Source organism: Emydura macquarii, unplaced genomic scaffold (genome assembly GCF_026122565.2).
Source record: "Emydura macquarii macquarii isolate MOO-44397 ecotype Brisbane River unplaced genomic scaffold, CSIRO-AGI_Emac_v2 contig_554, whole genome shotgun sequence".
NCBI classification, from domain to species: domain Eukaryota; kingdom Metazoa; phylum Chordata; order Testudines; family Chelidae; genus Emydura; species Emydura macquarii.
In genome coordinates, this window is record NW_027130691.1 from 4,770,260 (window position 1) to 4,790,163 (window position 19,904).

The 19,904-nt window shown below is 44.1% G+C and overlaps 2 protein-coding genes across 2 annotated transcripts; both read right to left on the bottom strand.

Moving 5' to 3' along the window:
• Nucleotides 1-7,575: 7,575 nt before the first annotated feature.
• LOC137147597 (disintegrin and metalloproteinase domain-containing protein 9-like) lies at nucleotides 7,576-10,047 on the bottom strand. Its single transcript, XM_067539932.1, has one exon. The coding sequence runs from the start codon at nucleotides 9,838-9,840 to the stop codon at nucleotides 7,576-7,578; it is 2,265 nt and encodes a 754-aa protein (XP_067396033.1). The 5' UTR covers nucleotides 9,841-10,047.
• A 2,134-nt stretch (nucleotides 10,048-12,181) lies between these two features.
• On the bottom strand, nucleotides 12,182-15,096 carry LOC137147598 (disintegrin and metalloproteinase domain-containing protein 20-like). Its single transcript, XM_067539933.1, has 3 exons — nucleotides 15,019-15,096; nucleotides 14,548-14,672; nucleotides 12,182-14,462 (listed from the first exon to the last, which is right to left on the bottom strand). The coding sequence occupies exons 1-3, from the start codon at nucleotides 15,094-15,096 to the stop codon at nucleotides 12,182-12,184; spliced, it is 2,484 nt and encodes an 827-aa protein (XP_067396034.1).
• Between the last annotated feature and the right edge of the window lie 4,808 nt (nucleotides 15,097-19,904).

The window sequence follows — 19,904 nt, forward strand, 5'->3', positions numbered from 1 at the left end:
TCTTAGAATTTAAAAGAACACTCTCAGGTTAAAAACCACTGGTCAGTTTCATCCCTGTGCCCTGTAAACCCATTGAAGTTACAACCTGTTTTTCTAAAATAGAGTTCCTTCCTTTAAATTAACCTAGAAATCACTCTTAAAGCAGAACTTGATTTTCATCACTGACACTGTTTCTTTACTTGTTGTGCTTCACTCGGCTTTGATAATGAATGAACGGACCAATTTGTTTAATTTCTGCTCCCAAGTCCAAGTCAGGCTCAGCTGACAGTACTTAGGCCAGTCTCCCGGTTTAATTCAACAGGGCTCTGTGCAGGAGTAAGGTGAGCAGCAGGAGCTGGCTTGTGGGCCACTTGTAAGAGTGATATGCAGCACAGCTACAGAGCCACAAGTCTTCAAAGCATTTACAGACATGAGCTGTTTACCCCAGCAACGCCTCTTCGAGGTATTATGTATGTTTAAGTGATGGGGATGTGGGACTGGATGGACAGTCAGATCCTCCCCTACAGGGAAAACTGGCAAGGATAAAGGGCAGGTGAGCTTCACCCCCACCCTGCTATTGAATGCCAGGAGTGATTGGCTATTGAATGCCTGGCTCCTACTGGAGGAGGCAAACGCCACTCCGGAACAGGAACAGACTATAGGCCACAGAAGTCTCAAGCTTCATTGGCTGGGGGAAGTGCCATCATTTGAAACCCAGGCCAAGGGGCTGGGTACAGATCACCTGGGAGGCTGTGGCAAATGAGCAGAAGGGGTGGGGCTGGAAAGCAGGATTGCATGCAGCTGGAGGGGATTTTGGTTTGGCCAGAGGGACCAAGAACTGCCATGGCCATTGCAGAGAGGGACTGATGTGGACAGCATAGCCTGGAGCCAAGGGGAGGACAGCTGAGACCACTCAGCAGGACCCCACCATTCTGAGTGCACAGCGCACCCCAGCTCCAGAGTGCCAGGCAGGTAGGACTGACTGATGGGGGCATGGGTCGGTTCCAAACAGATAGCATGTGCTTATCTAGGTGGGCATGGGGGGGCTGCATGATATACGCTTTTCCAAGGGGGAAGGGAGCTTGTGTAACCCCTGCTGGAGATCCTTCCCTGTTGTTACTCCTGGTATTGCCTGTGCTAGATACAAGGATTGTTCTGTTGTTAAATGAAGTAATTGGTTCAGGGGTCTAACAATCCCTAGGAAAAAGGGTTGGTATTTGTGCAGAGGCACATGGCTGGGAACCCAGGACCCCCTTCCCCAACTGTGGGAACTCCCCTCTTGACAGTACTACTGTTCCATTTTATAGATGGTGAAACTGAGTCATGGAGAAGTTTAAGGGCTGTGCCCAAGGTCACACAGACACTTAGTGGCAGAAGCTAGGATTAGAGATCAGGAGTTCCTTATGCCCAGACCACTAGACCACATTACATCTTCACTTTCTGGTTTTGATGGATTAACGCAAAGCTCTGGTGTTGGGCTTATAATACTACAGGGAACATTAAAAAAAGAAAAAAAGTTGATATGTTAAAACCTTTTATTTACAGAGCCTATATATTTTTTAACCTGAACTTCTAGTTCTGACCATGTGCATATAGAGATGTGAACAAGCTTCATTTATGGATCAGTCCTGCAGGGAGTAGACTTTTAACCAAAGGAAGGAAGAAAGTTAAAACCAAGTTAAACAGGACATAGTAGGCATTTCACAGAAACCTTTCAACCAAAATACTCTTTGAGTTGAGGCTGCCTTCTGCCAAGGTGCTCACAACCAAAGGCAATGGGCACAAACAAAACATGTCCAGGCAGCTCCTGCCCTATAATAGATGCTCTGTCTCTCATAAACCAAGATCAGACCTGTACTTTTAATGATGACTTTATTTCAGATTAAGGAAAATGAGAGAGAGAGAGAGAACAAACACATGTAAACTCTGTCACAAACTAACCGCTCTCCACATGAAAATGCGGGCTAGAGAGACTTTAGCAAACAAACTTGCCATGTCTCTTTACAGTGACATAGCTGCAGGTGCCAGAGGACTAAGTTTGATTCTCTGTTTTAATTAGTGGTGAGGATGAAGAGATTTGGACAGCTACCATGGCCATACCTCCAAAATCACGCATGCTCCTGGCCTCTGTGGTCTCTTGCAATTGTGTCCCACATCATGTCTCACTGAGTTCTATAACACCAATATACCAATGTGGAGTCTGGTTCCTTTGACGGCTGTAATGTTGTTCATTTATACAGCCCTAGGGGTGCACATGGTGCTTTATGGACAGATAAGTCAACCCCTGTTTTCAGAAGCTCCTTGTTTAGAAGCCTAAATCCTTAGGTTCCCATTCAGGTGGTGGAAGTTCTATTCCATGGAAGTTTTACCTGAGTCAAGACCTCAGCATTTGGCCCCAGGTTACTTAGGATGTAGATTTTCAGAAAACTGAGCCAGGCTCAATTCTGTTTGCGGTATTCACCCCTTTGCCATCACTGGAGTAAGACCAATTAGGAGGACATGAATGACATTTTGTCAGTGCCAGTGCTGACAGTTCTTCACACTCCTCCAAATGCTATCAATCACACAGTCTGTCCTCTCTGCCTCTGTGCATGGGGCTGGAGCAGGAAGTCAGATTCTGACTCATTTCCAACCATGGGAGAAAAGCCACAATTGAACTGCAACATTTCCAGATCAGGAAACATAGCAGCACTGACCACTGGAATGCTGGCATTTACAGTGCCATCCTCCTGAATGTTTAGCAGGAGATGCATTCAAAGTGTGGGTACAAGCTAACAAGAATCAGCCTTAGCTGTGTATTTTCTAACATTTTCATCCCTAAGTCGTACTATTGTTTAAGAGGGAGAAAGGACTTTTGAGAACTGTGAATTTTTCCAAAGCCTGTAGCAAATCCAGAGTCAACTTGGACTTCAGTGATATCCATGTACTGAACTCACAACAATGGGATCTCAAGCTAGCTTCTTACACTGTCCCATCACTGTTACCTGAGCACCTCTTTTTCCTATACATTTTATTTCCACAATCACAGGTCCCCCTTCTCTTTGGGCTAAAGGAGACTCGCCCTTCACTGTCAGCAGTATAGTACCAGTGACACACAGATGAGCAGTTCTGATTCTATCTTGCACAGGGCAGTACAGCACAAACACACAGTATTTATGATATCACTTAGGACTTTGTACATTCAAAACGTGGTACAAACTAATAAATGTATCTTCAGACCATCCTGACAGGTAGGAAAGTCTTGTCTCCACTTGATAGATGTGGAAACCAAGGCACAGAGCAGCTAAGAGACGTGTCCAAGGCAATGCAGCAAGTCAATGTCAGGATTAGAACGCAGGAGTTCTTGGTTCCAGGTCTGTGCTCTATGCACTAGACCGCACCATCTCCAATAGTTAGTCTAGGGGTGGAAGGTTTCTGACTTTCTTTTAGCTACATGGTAGTTAACTGGCACTGGCAGTTTATAAAGATGCCAATAGACAGACAATACGTGGTTCCAAGCCATATTTCCACAACTTATAGCGGTGAAAACCTGGTTTTAGTTAAAGCAAATGATTGACTTGTCAGATCCAAACAACCTTGAGTCAATGGTCTTGACTTTTTCACACAACCCAATAATCAATCCACTGTTCTTCTGCTGTCACTGCAGTTACTATTTCTCTCCCAGAAGAAATTCCAGGGGACTCCATTAGAATCCTTCAACTGGTTTCTGCTGGTTACTGTCAAAGGGCAAATATCCCCAAAACCAAATATGCATATTACTCTGTTCTAAAACCAACCCAGCAACTGGGTGCATACTGGCAGGCATAAGTTATGCAGCTGCAGCATTTGAGCCCTTAGCTGCCAGCTAGAGAAAAATTCATCAGGAATTTCTGTTAGTGCCTCCTGCAGCCACTGCTCACTTAGTATGTTTGCTAAGACCAGTGGCTCGGGGGTAACCTCCAAAACCAAAGCCCTGCATTGTGGGACAGAGTTAGGACCCGGTGAATGCATGCAGCTGCAGCACTTGGATGACCATATTGCAGGCTCTAGTTCAACCTAGACTTCAGCGGAAGGCCTTGTTTTAGGAGTTCTACCCAACCATGATTGCCAGTGCTTGTAAAACACCTGAGGCGGTTATTGGAGGAGGATAGAAGAAATTGTGAAGGGCGATACCACGTAGCAAAAAGCCACAGGCCAGCTAAAGCCCCCTCTTTGCTCTATTCTGAAGAACTGAGATACTGACAGACTTCTGTAGCATGATAGGAAATTCAGGCTCCGACTCTGGGAAGAAGAAGAAAAGTATTTTGGACTTTGCCTCTGAATCTCCTGCTGCAATGGGATGTCTCAAACAGTATTTCTTTTCCTCCTTCCATGTCTGTTTGAAAGTGAACAGTCTACAACATGTGACTGAGGATAAAGAGGAGTTTAGACTATAGCTACCTGAATCCCCTGCAGGAAGGGCAGTGGGCCAACATTATGTATTGGGGTTTGCAGACCCTTTCAAATAGCTACAGAAATTTTATCAGTTTCAGTGTGTAAATAGAGACCGGTCTCCCCTAAAGAGATGGCAGCATCACCTTGAGGTGTTGAAGCTGGAATAAACAAGACAGTGGAAAAATATACTATAGGAGGCAATCCGGTCCTGATTGGGATTGGCCTACGTGGGACATGGAGATGGATTTTATTATTATTAGGAATTTATTTTATGGCACCTATCAGCATAAAGGGCACTTCTCCAAAAGCACAAGTCAGATCCCTACCCCAAGGAGTTTACAATCTAATTGATGGACACACCGGATTCTAGTGACTGGCTGACTTAAATCTAACTGGAGAGAGACAAGTGAGGGCTTTTCTGTCATTAACTTCTGTGATTCTTTGATAATCATTTTGGATCTCTGGCTGCTTTGTTCCTTTCACTTTCTAGGCTGGTGGGCTGGATGGCTGCTTAGCACATTTGTTTTAATACCATCCTCACTAAAGAGCTGTGTTTTGTGGAGTACACATTCTACAACACTTCATTTATTAATTAATACTAAAATAATATTTTCGGCAGACCCAAGTTCTGTGTTAGAAATGTATCACCCTGTCACTCATGGGGCAGTCAGGAATCATTCTGAATATCATACCTTCCAGGCATAAGAAAGGTCTTAAATTAAATTGGTTAATTTATTGCTAACATGTGTTTTCCCCTTTGTTCAATGGAGTTACTCTGGGTTTGTGCACCACTTAATATTTACATCATTGTTCCGTGCCTGCCAGTTAAGTAGTTCTCTTTGAATGGTTTTGCCCCACTTCTCAGCAAAGCTTCAGTCACTGAGGGCCTGATTTCCATAGGTATTTAGGTGCCTAAAGATCCATATAGATGCCTAATGAGATACTCAAAAGCACCTAAACAGGTTGTGAAAAGTATTAAGTTTAGCCACAAGGTGGCATGGCATGTAACAGAGCCCTGCAATCTGCCCTGTATATAAGGAGGATATGATAGCGGCTCAGCTCCTGTCAAGTGTTGTTGATGTCTTAGACTTCATTCTTAGCAAACGTTTCATACTCAGAGCTGCTGTGTCCCTTTCTGTGTGGACTCGTGTGTGAGGGGTTTTCATCCCCCTCCTCTTCCATCAAAATTGAATTCTTCCTACCATGATCACATTGCTATGCACAGACTAGCCCTAGGAGTTCGGTGAGGAACAATGTGATGATTCTTTGGGATAATCCCAGAACACGGGTTTCCTAGTATGTGGAAAGGGGTTGATGGTATCTCCATGCCATGCCCAGCCTCCCACAGAAGGAGATGCGCAGCCCCGGCTGCTGAGGCTGGAGAAAGTGGGTAGATGACAACATTTAAAAGGGTTTTCAAGGACACTTCTCCAAATAAGTTAGGAGTCCAGGGGCCACAGCCATTGGAGGGTTTCTGTACACACTGGTGAATTTTAGCACTTACACAGTAGAGCTCTTTACCAAGAATGATACGAGGTCTGGAAAGCCTGCCTTACAGTGAGACTAAAGCAGTTCAACTTATTTAGTTGATCAAATCCCCCTTCTCTTGGATAATGGTCTGTAAAATCATCACCAGTAAGAGGTGACTTGTCATGGTCTGTAAGAAATTGTAAGGGAAAAGGTTTCTGAGAGTAAAGCTCTTAAGCAGACGATGGTAAAAGAAGATAAATGGCTGGAAGGTGAAGATAGACAAGTGCAGAGAAATAACCACCCAGTTCTATCTTGCACTGTAATTAACCATTGGAATAATTTACCGAGGGATGTCACTATTTCCACATAATTGAAGTCTGTAAATTGTAACTGGACGTCCTTTTAAAAGATACAGTATAGCTCAAACAAGTTATGGACTTCATGCAGAATAGCTGGGTGAAATGCTCTGTTATGTACCAGGTCTGATTAGATGATCAGTGGCCTTAAACTAGTTAATGATTACTCAGATTCATTGATTTTTATCACCACTGTCTACTTTCTTTTGTTGTAAACATGTCAATGTTATTGTCCCCATTTTATAGACAGAGATACTGAAAGAGGGTGGAGAATGAGGCAGAGATGTTCGGTGACTTTCCAAGGCCATGGAAGGTATCAGAGAAAGGAATAGGATGCAAGTGTATTTTGCTCTCAGTGGATTTATCTACACTGGATAAATAAGTGTTTAAACTTGCTAAATAACACTACTAGTTTTCCCACTGTCGACAAATCTCTCATGCTTAGTCCCCTAGAACAAGCTGCCTTTCATGCTATTCAGCTGCCCCCTCTTGTACCCAGAAGCCACTCTAGTTACTTGCCAGAGAAGTCGGCTCATCTGCATGTGGCCGAGAGAAAGCCTTAGTGATTGGGTTACATGCGTTACATCCACCGGGCTGATTTAGAAAGAAGTACATTTCTAGTCTTATCATTATCATCTTATCTTATCTAGTACATTATCAGCCTTGATATGTCCAGCTCTATAACATCAGCAGGTGCAAGGTACACTCTGGGAGGAAGCAGCTTTGATTGTTAGTAGTAGTTGTTTGCTTACTCACTAATTTACATTCTCCATTAGGACACACAAAGCTTCGGAGCTAGCTCCCCTCCTTCATTCTAAATAGGTCCTGTGTCAGCTGGCACACTACATGGTGCATCCCTCTACCTGGCTTTTGCAGACAGCTGGGATTGATAAGGGCTGAAGTTTGGTAGAGGTGGGGAGTTTTGTTGGCTCGCCTGGGGTCAGTTGTCTTATCATTTATGCCAAAGAGCCAGAGCTTCAGCTGGGTCTCTTTAAAACCTTTCATGAACTGAAATAAGTAATTTGCCATGTGATCTTCCAGCCACTCCGTTTAATTAGTAAGAACCTACTTTATTATCTTTTTTCAAATTCTGTGCTGAGCTGAAAAGATAAACTGCTGTAAAACCTTCACGCTTATTTGGTAAGTTTTTAAATAAGTTTGGTTTGGGTATAAATAAAGAAATGTAAGTTTATGTAGTCCTCAACAGAAGATATAATGCTAATGCCACTAGCTTGTAACTTTAAATGAACTCCCTGAACTAGTAAACCGGATCTATTGATGCTCCAGCTGGGACCACCAGCCTCCCCAAGGCAGCACTCAAACTCTAAATTATGGACGTTGCATTCTGCATTCACTTTCATGAACTCATGTTGCCTTCAGTCTGCAAACTTCTTGCTTCATTCCCTGCTGGCCGACTTCTTGGCTGGGGTAATGTCCTGCGCACGAACGCTAGTATAGACTTTTTAAATATTACTGCAGCAACAACAAGTGCACTGAGGACAACGATGGCAGGAACGACTATTCCCAAAAAAGTCCCCAGGTTTTTGCCACTCATTATCTCTGCAATATCAGCCTTGGCATACGGGGCAGGGCCACTGTCAATGCTTCCTCCAAAGCCATGGAACTGACAGTTTGGAGGGGCCCAGCCCACTTTACAGTGGCAGTTTTTATTGTTGTTGCAAACCCCTCTCCCGTAGCACTTTGCTTCCTCGTCACAATCTGTTTTGATCACCGAGGCATCAAGACACGTCCGGTTCATACAAATCTTTGTTGTGCCACAGGTTGTGCCATCTGCCACTACTCCAATATCCACGATATCGATCCCTGCGTGATAGTCTGTGCCCCAACACCACGTATCGCCCACCGGGGTTTGAATTATGGTTGTGTGTTCCTCCAAGATGGGTATATGTTTTACATTCACACACTGCACTCTCCCACACAAGATGTTACCATGTTTACATTTCTCAAACGCAGCTTCTTTCCCATCACCCCCACAGTTGCCGAACCGATCAGCTTTTAAGTTCAGTGCACTGAAGCAACTTTCTGGAGCAGCTTTAGTTCCTCTCCCAAAGATACTTTGACACTGTAAATTATGGGTGGAGCATTTCCCTTGATAACAGTAGCCGTTGTCACTGCATGAAGTTCCATCATGCACATACGCATCTTCAGGACACCACTCAAAACTCCCATTGCAATACTCAGGCAGGTCACACTCATCTGCACTTCTTCGACATGTTTTTCCTTGTGGAAGAAACTTACATTTTCTACAGCACTGTCCAACAGAACAAAAAGCTCCTGGCTTCAGTGTGCAATTATAATGGCAACAAGGATCAGTTCTACATTGTCGTAGGTTCCCACAATCACATTCTTCTCCTTGGTCCACTACTTTGTTACCACAGCGCTCAATTTTAAAAAGTTTGTGAGGTTCAGGGATGTTAAACAAACAGTATCCATTTCCTTTATCCAATAGATCTAAATAATACTTTTTACTGCAGTTACTGAATAGACTGGTTCTTGAACCAGCTTCATTCATAATGCAGCTTTTGTATTTGCCACACATACAACTTTTGTCATCATGCTCCATGCCAAGATTATGACCCAGTTCATGAGAGAGAACCTTTGAAAAGAGTATTGGAGTATTAAAAATGTATGCTTCAACTCCTGATGCATGAAAATTATCACAGATCCCACTTACATATGCCCTCCCAACTAGCCATCCAAATTTTTTATAAACAAATAGGTGTGCAGCATCATGTTTCACCCGAGGAGAAAGATTAAGTCTTCTCCAGTCATTAAAACTGTAAAGAAGCGACCTAATGTCCTGAGGAATACTAATACGGTTGCTTTGCGTCCAGATCTCTAGACCGATTAGAAGTACACGCGTCTTTAGAGGGTAATAATGAGCATCTGCCATGTTGACGGTGTCAACAACTAGATACGTCATATTGGTTTCGTTTCTCCCGTGATAGTCAAATAGTTTTTTGTCCACCACTATAAAGAGCTCAACGTATCTGGTGTGTCTGAATCTTAAAGACACGTCTTTCTCTATTAAGTCCTTCTCAGTCTCCATTACTGCTGCTGGATGTCTTCTCTCGCCATCAGTTATGCCACACATCGCAGGCTTGGGTTCCAGCTCCTCTGCTCGATAAAGAAGGTGCTGGAATGTAAAGGAAGTCACCACGGGTTCGATGCCATAGTTTACGCTCCCGATCTGTAGAAACCCTCGGAGTCCAGAACAGGTGCTGAGGGCCACAAGAGACTCTGGGGAACCTTCCACATAGCCACGATAGTAGCAATCGTCCGGAACATGGGGCTGATCTACCCTCAGTTGCCCTCTAGCATTGTACGTGAAGACTGGGAAGTTTTTGACGAGGAATCCCTTCTTCTGCTTTAGGTGAACGATGTGCTGCTTTCCTTCTGCCTTGATGATATAGGACACCTCGTCCTTGGTGGCTTTGCCGTCCTTCGGTGCTAGCTTCCTCGGAACTATCACTTCATAGGAAGCAAATCCGGGAGGTGGCTGAGGACTACAGTTTGTGCTGGGAAGGAGAGGCCCTAGTAGCGCGATGCATACCCCCAGTCTGAGGAGCAGCCTTTGTCCCAGCATGCCGTGCCTTGCCATCAGACACCTCAGCACTTTCCGGATCCGATTTATGGTCGCTGTTTCCCAAACTGGAGTGGAGAAGGAAACTCTTGGGGGGTGGGGTGTTAACTCAGCAGCACTGCCATTAATTCAGTCAGCGAGTGGCTCCTTCACCCACGCCAGCCCAGCATCTTAAAAAGCCACAGGTTATGCTCCTCTTTCTACATCCAGCTGCTGCCCATGGCCTCTGCCAACTGTCTCGCTGAGCTTTAGTGGGCATAATGTGCCCTCCTCCCCCATCTATTTCGTGCTCCAGATCAGCCTCAAGCCAAACCTCCTTATGCAAGGAAATTCAGGCTTGTAAACTGGCAAAACCAAAACAACAACCCAACCCCATGTTCTAGATTTAACTTCTGAATTTCCTCCTGCCATGGAAGGGCCAAGATGGCAGTTGTTTGGCTTGGTGCCTCTTTGAACGTGAACATTCTACGGCACGTGGCTCTGGGCAGAGCGGGGCGCAGAACGCAGCTGGGTGCGGCTGGGCAGAGATGGACTTCGGGGCTTTCCAATAAAGATTATGTAGGACTTTGATGGAGGTGGAAAATTCCTAGCACTTTTCCAAGTGAGGCCACAAACCACCGCCAGGCTAGCCTAGCTGTGCCCGGTTCCTTGCGTCAGCACTTCCAGGAGCTTGTGCTGCTAGTCAAGGTACAATTCACACACGTCCTTGGCGTGCTGTTAGTGCATAGGGCTTACGTGACACTACTCCGAGACTGAAATGAAATGGTACCTAGCATTGAACTTAGCGCCACTCCACTTCCTGTGCCCCACAGTGCACATCCCAACCGTAAGTGTCCCTCAGCCATGTCAGGCTTCCAGTACCTCCTTTCCCAAACTCCTTCCCTGCGTACGCTAACGAGCGGCATGTGCTTGGGGAAATCCTTCGAGGTGCTGGAAGGGGCTAAGTTGGTGAACATGGTGCTCGGTCGCGACTGTGCTGGGCCTGGGGGGGGGGGGCGGTGTGAAGCTTGAAATACGGGCTGGTGAAGGGGGAAATGAATGTGGGCCAGCAGCAGCTGTACTGCCAAAAACAAACGTTTCAAAATCCTGACTCAGAGCCCCACGTAGCAGGAGACGGTTTTAAAGTCAGACTTTTTTTTTTTTTTTTAAATGACTGTTTATTACGACCTGCCTTCTGATGTTTGAGCCGATAGGGGGAAGCTGCCCCCACGCCAATTTTCTGTGGGCTCATGGCAGAGTCAAAATTCAGCCGGAACGGCCAAAAAAAGAGGGGGCTTCCACTTGCCTGCTCCTCTCCTAGGCCGGGGGTAGGATTTGCTGCCATTTATCCCTCGCTATCTTTTGTCCTTATCGCTAACCCGTCTCTCTCTCCTGACTCTCTTTGGAAAGCCTCCGTGGCTTCTTCCTTAGCGCCCCTGTTTTCTCCCATGTGCATCCAACCCACACTCATGTCCTTCCCATGGATTCCCTGACCCTTTCTTCCCCCTCCTCCCCTGCCCCGTTCTTCATAGTGCCCCTCTCTGCCTCCTCGCAGAAGATGGGGCCACCATCTTCCGCCAGGCAGCATAACTTTAGTCCCACTGGAAATAATGGGGGGGGGGGATGGACGGGGTCCATTTCTGTTCAGCCTAAAGGCTCCCCTTCACAGGCTGTAGGGAAATGGCAGCCATCTTAACTGAGGGCGGCCTGGGCTTCTGTCTCATTGAGAACAGGGAGAGATGACGGCCATTTGGAAAGAGGGCTTTCGTTGAAGGGAATGATATTAGGTGCCAGCCTCTGCTGAGGGGGGAAAATAACGGTGGGTTGTGAAGAAAAATGGCAAAAAAATAGGAGCCTTGGCCCTAAACATTTAGTTTTTAAACCTCCCAGTCAGGCCTCAGGCCCCTGCTCTGCCAGCTTGTGTGTCTCTTACATAGTATTAGAAAGACACACATTGGCGATGAGCGGGGACGCAAGGCTGCCAGATTCTGGTCAGAGCCCCCAGTTACAAACCCTGGCACAGACAAGCTGTGGAGAGGGGTGCTCAGTTTGCTTAGGGCCTCGGGGTGGGTGTTGGTGAGAGTGGTAAATAGATTTAAATCCTTTGGGTTTTTTAATTCATTGACCGCTTTGCTATTGATTCAAAGACCAAGTTTATTTAAATATTTAAACCAGAACTAACTGCCAAAAGTGTGTGCGCATGAGTCTGTGTGTGTGTGTGTGCATATAAAGTACATTTACACGCATCCTGCTGAAACTAGTAATCTAGACCCATTGATTCTCTGGCAGGGTTCCCCAGGCTTTTCCACCACAACTGCCCTGAGACACCCTAAACAATGGACTTTCCACTCTGCACTGGCTTTTTGAGGCTATCGCTGCCTTATTTTTGCTGGCTCCCTGGCGGTGGATTTTTTCGCCCAAGTCTTTCAGCTACGCTACGAAACATTTTTGCTGTAGGTTTTTTAAGTACCACAGCGATAGCGGCAGCGACGATGGCGACAGCAATGGTTATTCCCAGAATGGTCCCGATAAAAGTAAAAAGCCCAACTTTGGAAAGCGGTGGGGGCCCACTGTCAATGCTTCCTCCAAAGCCGGCGAACTGACAGTTTGGAGGGGCCCAGCCATCCTTACAGTGGCAGTTCCCATTATTATTGCAAACCCCTCGGCCACGGCATGTCTTTACCGTACAGTTTGATGTCAGTACTGTTGTCTCATTGACACACGTGTGGTTAATACAAATCTTGTTGGTACCACACTTTGTGCCATCTTCTACTATCCCAGTATCAGAGACCTCCATCCCCATATGAAAGTCTGTGCCCCAACACCACATATTAGCCAAAGGCGTTTGAATTAGGGTTGTATGATCCTCCCCCCACGGCAGTCTCTTTACATTCACACACTGCACCCTTCCGCACAGGATGTTTTCCAATTTACATTTCTCAAACTTAACATCTGCCCCGTCCCCCCCGCAGTTGCCAAACCGATCCCCTTTTGAATTCACTTCTTTGAAGCAACTTTCTGGGGCAACGCTTGCTGTTTTGCCAAAGATGTGTTGACATTGTAAATTGTGAGTGGAGCAAAACCCATGGAAACAGTAGCCATTGTCACTGCATACAGTCCCATCTTGCACATACACATCCGCTTGGCACCACGGCGAAGTCCCATTGCAATACTCAGGCAGGTCGCATTCGTTTGTACTTTGTCTACATGTGCTTCCTTCTGGAAGAAACTGACATTTGTGACAGCACTGTCCAAAATCACAAATAGCCCCTGGCTTCAATTGGCAAGTGTGATCACAGCAAGGGTCCTTTTCACATTGCCTTTTGGAGCCACAATCACATTCTTCTCCAGGGTCTACTATGAAGTTGCCACAATGCTGCAGATGAAATAGTTTTTCAATTTCCGGGATGTTGTTCAGACAGCGTCCTTGCCCTGACACTATTAGGTCAAAATAGTCTCTAGAACTGCAGTTACTGAATAGATGGACTTCTGCATGATGCGCATTCATGATGCAGGTACTCTCTTTGGCACATGTGCACTCTTTTCCATCATGTTTCATGCCAATATTATGTCCCAACTCATGGGCAACAAGCATAGCAAACTCTTTTGAAGGGCCATGCATGAATCCTTCGACACCCGACGCCCGTTTCTTATCACAGACACTGTTCAAGTACGATTTCCCAATATTTGCTCCAAAGTTCATATAGACAAACAGGTGTCCTACATCATGTGGTGCACGTGGATAAATGTGACGTTTTCTCCAGAGGTTGAAATGGAAAAGAACCTCACTTATGTTGTGCGTCACTTGGATGTGGTTGCGTTCTGTCCAAATCTCTAGTCCAGTTAGTAGTACACGAAGGCGAAGAGGATAAAAAAGGTCATCCACCATACTGACCACATCAACAACTTGCATCGACACATTCGTTATATTTCTGCCCGAATATTCAAACCGCAGTTTGTCCACCACAATAAGAAGTTCCAGATATTTAGTGTGTGTCCAGGGACGAAATCCCTCCCCCCTGGAAACCTGTCTACTCTCCATTTCAGAAGCTTGATATTTGATCTCTTTGGCAGTTAATCCACACATCGCAGGCTTGGGTTCCAGCTCCTCTGCTCGATAAAGAAGGTGCTGGAATGTAAAGGAAGTCACCACAGGTTCAATGCCATAGTTTACGCTCCCAATCTGTAGAAACCCTCTGAGTCCAGAACAGGTGCTGAGGGCCACAAGAGACTCTGGGGAACCTTCCACATAGCCACGATAGTAGCAATCGTCCGGAATATGGGGCTGATCTACCCTCAGTTGCCCTCTAGCATCGTACGTGAAGACTGGGAAGTTTTTGACGAGGAATCCCTTCTTCTGCTTTAGGTGAATGATGTGATTCTTTCCTTCTGCCTTGATGACATAGGACACCTCGTCCTTGGTGGCTTTGCCGTCCTTCGGTGCTAGCTTCCTCGGAACTATCACTTCATAGGAAGCAAATCCGGGAGGTGGCTGAGGACTACAGTTTGTGCTGGGAAGGAGAGGCCCTAGCAGCGCGATGCATACCCCCAGTCTGAGGAGCAGCCCTTGTCCCAGCACGCCGTGCCTTGCCATCAGACACCTCAGTGTTAATGCTGGATTAAACTGAATGCTTTCTGATTTGTGGTCACTGTTTCCCAAACTGGAGCAGAGAAGGGAACTCTTGGGGTGTGACTCTGAACATTTTGAGGATCAAGTTATATCCCCCGCCCCTCCACGCTCCTTACATATCACCATCTAGAAAAGCCTGGAGTAACATGTTTAACTGCCCTCTTTCACGTACATTTTTATAGGCCGCCTCCTTATCTGTCTCCTTCCTATTTTTGGGGGTGCTCTCTCTGGCAGTGCAGTACTACATATAATAAAGCAGGAGGCAAAGCGGAAAGCCCATCTCGCTATTTATACAGCACCGAAATGCTAACAAATCTCTCTAATATGAAAGGAAATGTAGGCTCCTTAACTGGGAAGAGGAAAACGCTTTTAAAATGGCCGTCCCAGGACGTCTGCCGTAGTGGAATGGTCCAGATGGCGGCTGTTTTTCTTTGTGCCTCTTTGAACGTGAACATTCTACATCATGATGCTCAAAGGGAAGAAGGGCTGAGAATGCCACCGTGTGTTCCCCCCGGCAGGGATGGGCATGTAATTGTCACTGATGGGATGTGTGGCATCCTTAAGTATCAATCAAATTATCTCCTTACCCGAAGCCACCAGTTAAGGTATAGTAGGATGGTAATCATACATTCCACTTGGGCCGCATCCAATTTTGGTGAGATCATCCTGAATCAGTGGCACATGGGCCAGAAAAGCAGCTTGTTAGAAATGGAGTTTTGAATCGCTGGGCTTCTACTGTATGTAAATTGGGAATGAAGGTAATGGAAAGATACAGGGCGGGGAACAGTGCCTCAGTCACTAATTGGGCCCTAATATAGCAACAAGCCGCACCATGGGTTATTAATGTTTTTGGTGCACTGGCTAATAAGAGGCTGACTGTAATGCCCTTTTCTGCACATTCTGTTGCTACTCAATCATATTCTGACACTTTATATTTTTGGAAAGTGGGTGGGGCAAGCTTTGAGCAATGCAACCTTCCTTCATGACAGATATTTTCACAGTAGGGTGAGAAAATAAAAGGCTGTATGCTTCCTGCCCGGTACAATCTACAGCTTGTTCATGTTTTTGTAATCTCTTAAGTTACCAGGACTTTTTAGGGCTGTTCTTTCTTCCTTCCTCCAGCAGCATAGTAACACTTTATAGACCAAATAGCCACACACTTTCTATTATGCTAATGCTTAAAAATGGTTTTACTGAACAGTGAGGTCCTCATTTAATATTTACAATGGAGAGTGGGTTGGAAAGGCAGCAGTGCCCTGATGTTGCTGTCACTGTCTTCTCCATCTCCTACCATCCCAGCTGCCTATCTTCACCACACACACACCTCCTCTCTGCTCCTTGTCAACTTTAGGAGTGTGGAGATTTCTTTAGCATTTTTCACTGACAAGGTCCTGGCTGGGTTGGTGTCCAGATATAGCATCAAGGCCAATTAGCACGTCTTTGGACAGTGTTTCCCTCTCTTCCTGCCATATTCTAACAGGGCTCTGAAGATATGATTGATATCAAATACAGACTGTAATACACTGAAGTATGAGTTCACTAACTACCCAAGAGGCAAGGAGAAACATCAGTCTCCTAATAGATAGGGTTCTTTACTGAAAGATTGAACAAAATTCTACTGGAAATCTTGGGACAGTTCCCATTTTCTATAAGGTTCTTATAAAATCAACCTCATTCCAGCCAGAAATCTCAGCAAAGTGAACTCAAAACCTTGCAATGCCGTCCTTTGCTTCAGTTTCATTTTCTTTAATGTAATATAATGCCTTGTGAAAGTTTTCCTTTTTAGATATGCAACTCATTAAGTAAATAAGAGTAACTAGTTCTTGCTTCCAAGAATACCTTGACAGTGTGGGGTCACTGAATCTAAAAGGAGACATGAGATTTAAAACATTACATGGAGTCCTAGCTACCCCAGTAGAAACCCATCAACTTTTCCTCCCCAACTCAAAAGTTATCACAACAGTAAGTCAGACATACTCTGCTAGAATGGGGCTAAGCTGTTATTAGACTGTATAATGCTGCCATCTACAGGGAGGCAGAGATGTGTCTAGTTATCTTGCCCCACCTGTTGTCAGTGTGAGACTGTCACCTACCTCTATTTTCTGGTGCTTTGTCTAGCCCAATTTGTTGTTTGCCCTTAAACACAGCACCGTTTATTTCAAAGCACTTAATAAATATGAATATATTGGACCTCCCAGCGTTCTTGTGAGGTACAAAGGAATGTGGCTATTCCATTTTACTACAGGTAGGTAAAACTGAAGCAGAGAGGTCAGATGACTTCTAGTGAGGCATATCTGTGGCAGAACTAAGAATTAGTTGTCATGGGTGTTGTCCACAGGATTGTCCCTTTCTCCCTTCTGGTCTACAAAGATTTTAATTCAGCCCCGATCCAAACAAAAAAGCCACATACCTTGTAAGTTTTTAGTAAAATCATTTTTATGTACACTGATGAATAATATTTACAATCTAATACTGATCCAAAATAAACTAAAATATTATAGATAACACTGAAAAGGAGAAATGAAAATATTCTTAATACACAGAAGTTAAACATGGCATGTGAAGGGCTCCAAGAGAGATTTCCAAAGGAAAAACATGTGGTAATGATATCAAAACTTTAACATGTTGCTTTTTCCAAGCCAACACATTCTCTTTCTAGACAAGTTCTTCTAATGTTTTCTTTTTCAAATAGCCCCAACCAGTCAAATCACAAGATAAGCCAGATATATATTTTAAAAAATAAATCTAAAGATCAAATGATTTCAGGCAAAGATTTATTTATTTTAGACTCATTTAAAAACACCCCCCCCCCCCCCCCATCACCCATAGTAGCTTTCCTTTATCCTTTGTGTTTTTATAAAGAAAGTTTCTCTGGGGTACCTTCCATGAGACCTTTTCAGTTCAAGATATTTAAAATATTACAGTCAGCTAAGGACTGATAGAATTTATTACCAAATAAAAATATGCATAATCAAGACAAAATACTTGGCAGTTTCACCCACTGAAAAATAAAAATGCAGGGAAGGAAAAAATAAAATGTAACTTTAAAAATATATAAATGAAATCCATTAAAGTATATTTAATTTTGAATTCTAGAATTTAACTTAATTTTTAAAAAGTAAAATATGTTTTATCATTTTATAAAACCATTTGACCTTCAGTTTCAACTAGTGTCACCTTAATCTCTTCCTCCCTACACACATTTCAGATTAGTCTATTCTCAATTAGTACATGGACAATATAATCAATAGTAAACCTACAAAAGGCAGTTTTTCACCACAAACAGACTTGGAAACTTGACTTCTTCCCCCCCTACCCCCACCCAAAACCTGTACTGTTAAAACACAAACAGTTTTAACTCAGGCCTGAATTTACCCATCTTACAATTACTAATGACATGAAGTCATCCTGTCATTTAAATAAATTAAAACAGATAAATAGCAGAGGAATTCGATCACGATGTTCAATAAATAGTCAGCCAGTTGTAGGTCTTCCTGGCCATTTTCTAGCCCTGGTTTGGATTTCTCCTAGAAGCTATTGCTACAACACTTTCTATAAAATGGATATTTTGTATTGTGGAAACAATGTGAAGCTATTTCTTAGAGGTGATTACACAACATCAGCACCAAAGGAGGTCTTGGGAATCTCATCTCGGTTTCACTTCCAAAGCAAGATTAAAATACCAGGTCACTGGTTAAGGCAGGAGTGGCCAAAGTTTGGCCAATAGATTTCTACAAGGCAGGCCTTGCCATGATCACCTTTAATACTGGAAGCAACCTGCATGAGAGAACAGGTCCCTGCGAGCTATACTCTTGTTCACAAAGCAGAAATTGGTTGGATCACGACAGAGCCTGTGGGCCAGCACTCCATATTAAAGATGAGGATAGCTACAATCTGATCCATTTTATGTGAGCTATGGGTGGCGTTGAGCTCTTGGGAAGTTTGCCAGTGTGATGCTCAGCTGGGCAAAGTTTGAGCCTCTTGCCTTACCAGGGTAAAGCTTCAAGTGATTTGTGGAGAATTAGCTACATAAGTCCTACTAAAATTATGTGACTTCCTTGTTTAATTCCCATCCTCCATGCTTAAAAGTTGACAATTAAGATGTCCCAGGAAAAACAGACTTCAAGTGAAAGTTTAAAAAAATCTCCGATATTTAAAGACTTTCTGAATGTTGACATGATCTAGAGATTAGTGCAAAGGAAAGTGTACAAGCCTGGAGCCCTGCAGCTACTACAGAGAAGTGAAGAATGCTCATTTCTGCTAATGTATTGTACCTATGCCTTAATCTGAAGAGGTCACAGTTAAAGTATCCATGTTCCATTTGTCTTATGGATCACAGCCTTGGAAATTATTCCCATCTCATATAGTTTTATGGGGCAAGACAGTTACTGATCAGAACAAGCCAGATATCATGTTCATTTTCCTAAAAAATTAAGTTTCCAGCAAGGAAATACAAAACCACTATTCACTGCCTGCTGATTCACTACCTCTCTCATTAGTGTGTGTGTCACTGCACAAGTATTCCAGGTAGCGTTTAAGGGTGCAATTCTGCAATTCCTACTTAGGCAAAAATCTCCCATTGTAGTCAGGGATGGTGCTAGCTAAGTAAGGACTGTGTCCTAAATTTGCAATAATCAGGCAGCTTAAAGCTTTAAGCAGTGGAGTACTGCTGGAAGGGCTCAAAAGAAAGCCAAAACTCAGCTCATGTATGCATTGGAAAAGAACGGAAACTAAAACATCTCCTTCATGTAGGAAAAACAAAGTTATTGTTTACAAAACCCTATGAAAAGCATCAGACACAGGTTTGCCACCAAAGCAAAGAGTTAAGAGGAAGTCTGGGTTTAGAAAAAGACAGAACGTGGCCCAATTGCCATAATGAGTACACCGGGAGATTTCTGGCTCAGGTTTCTAAATGTAAACCCAAGAGTAAGGAGCTATGAAATGTAACAAAGTTCAAGAGTAATTACTCCTAATAGCCCTGAATTGGCACTTCAGTCTGCAGACCATACTTTCTCTATGTCTGCACAGGTATGGTACCAAAATATCTCTATAAAAAGCCTTCAATGAGTCTCAAAAGAAAGTATCAGAAGATAGAAAACTAGAAATATTTACAGATTTTTTTTAAATTAAACAAAAAAAAAAAAAGCAGCTTTTTTTGAGCCCAAGTTTCAGACTAGTAAAAATTTGTCCTCAGTGACCTTCACGGTATGATGCAGCTCTAGCTCAATCACTCCCCAGGCAGATGAAGCTCAAGAAAATCATAGAGATGATGTATTTGGACTCCAATGAGGGACACAGATGGATGACCACTAGCCAACTCTCACAGCAGCATTGTGATTATACGAGGGATGATCCCTTCCAGCCAGGAAGACAAGCTTGATTCCGTGCTTCTATAGGGTTATATATTCCAGAGGGAAAATGGTGGAGAGGCGGTAAAAAACTCAGGCTCAACATTTCAGCTGGGGGAAAAGCA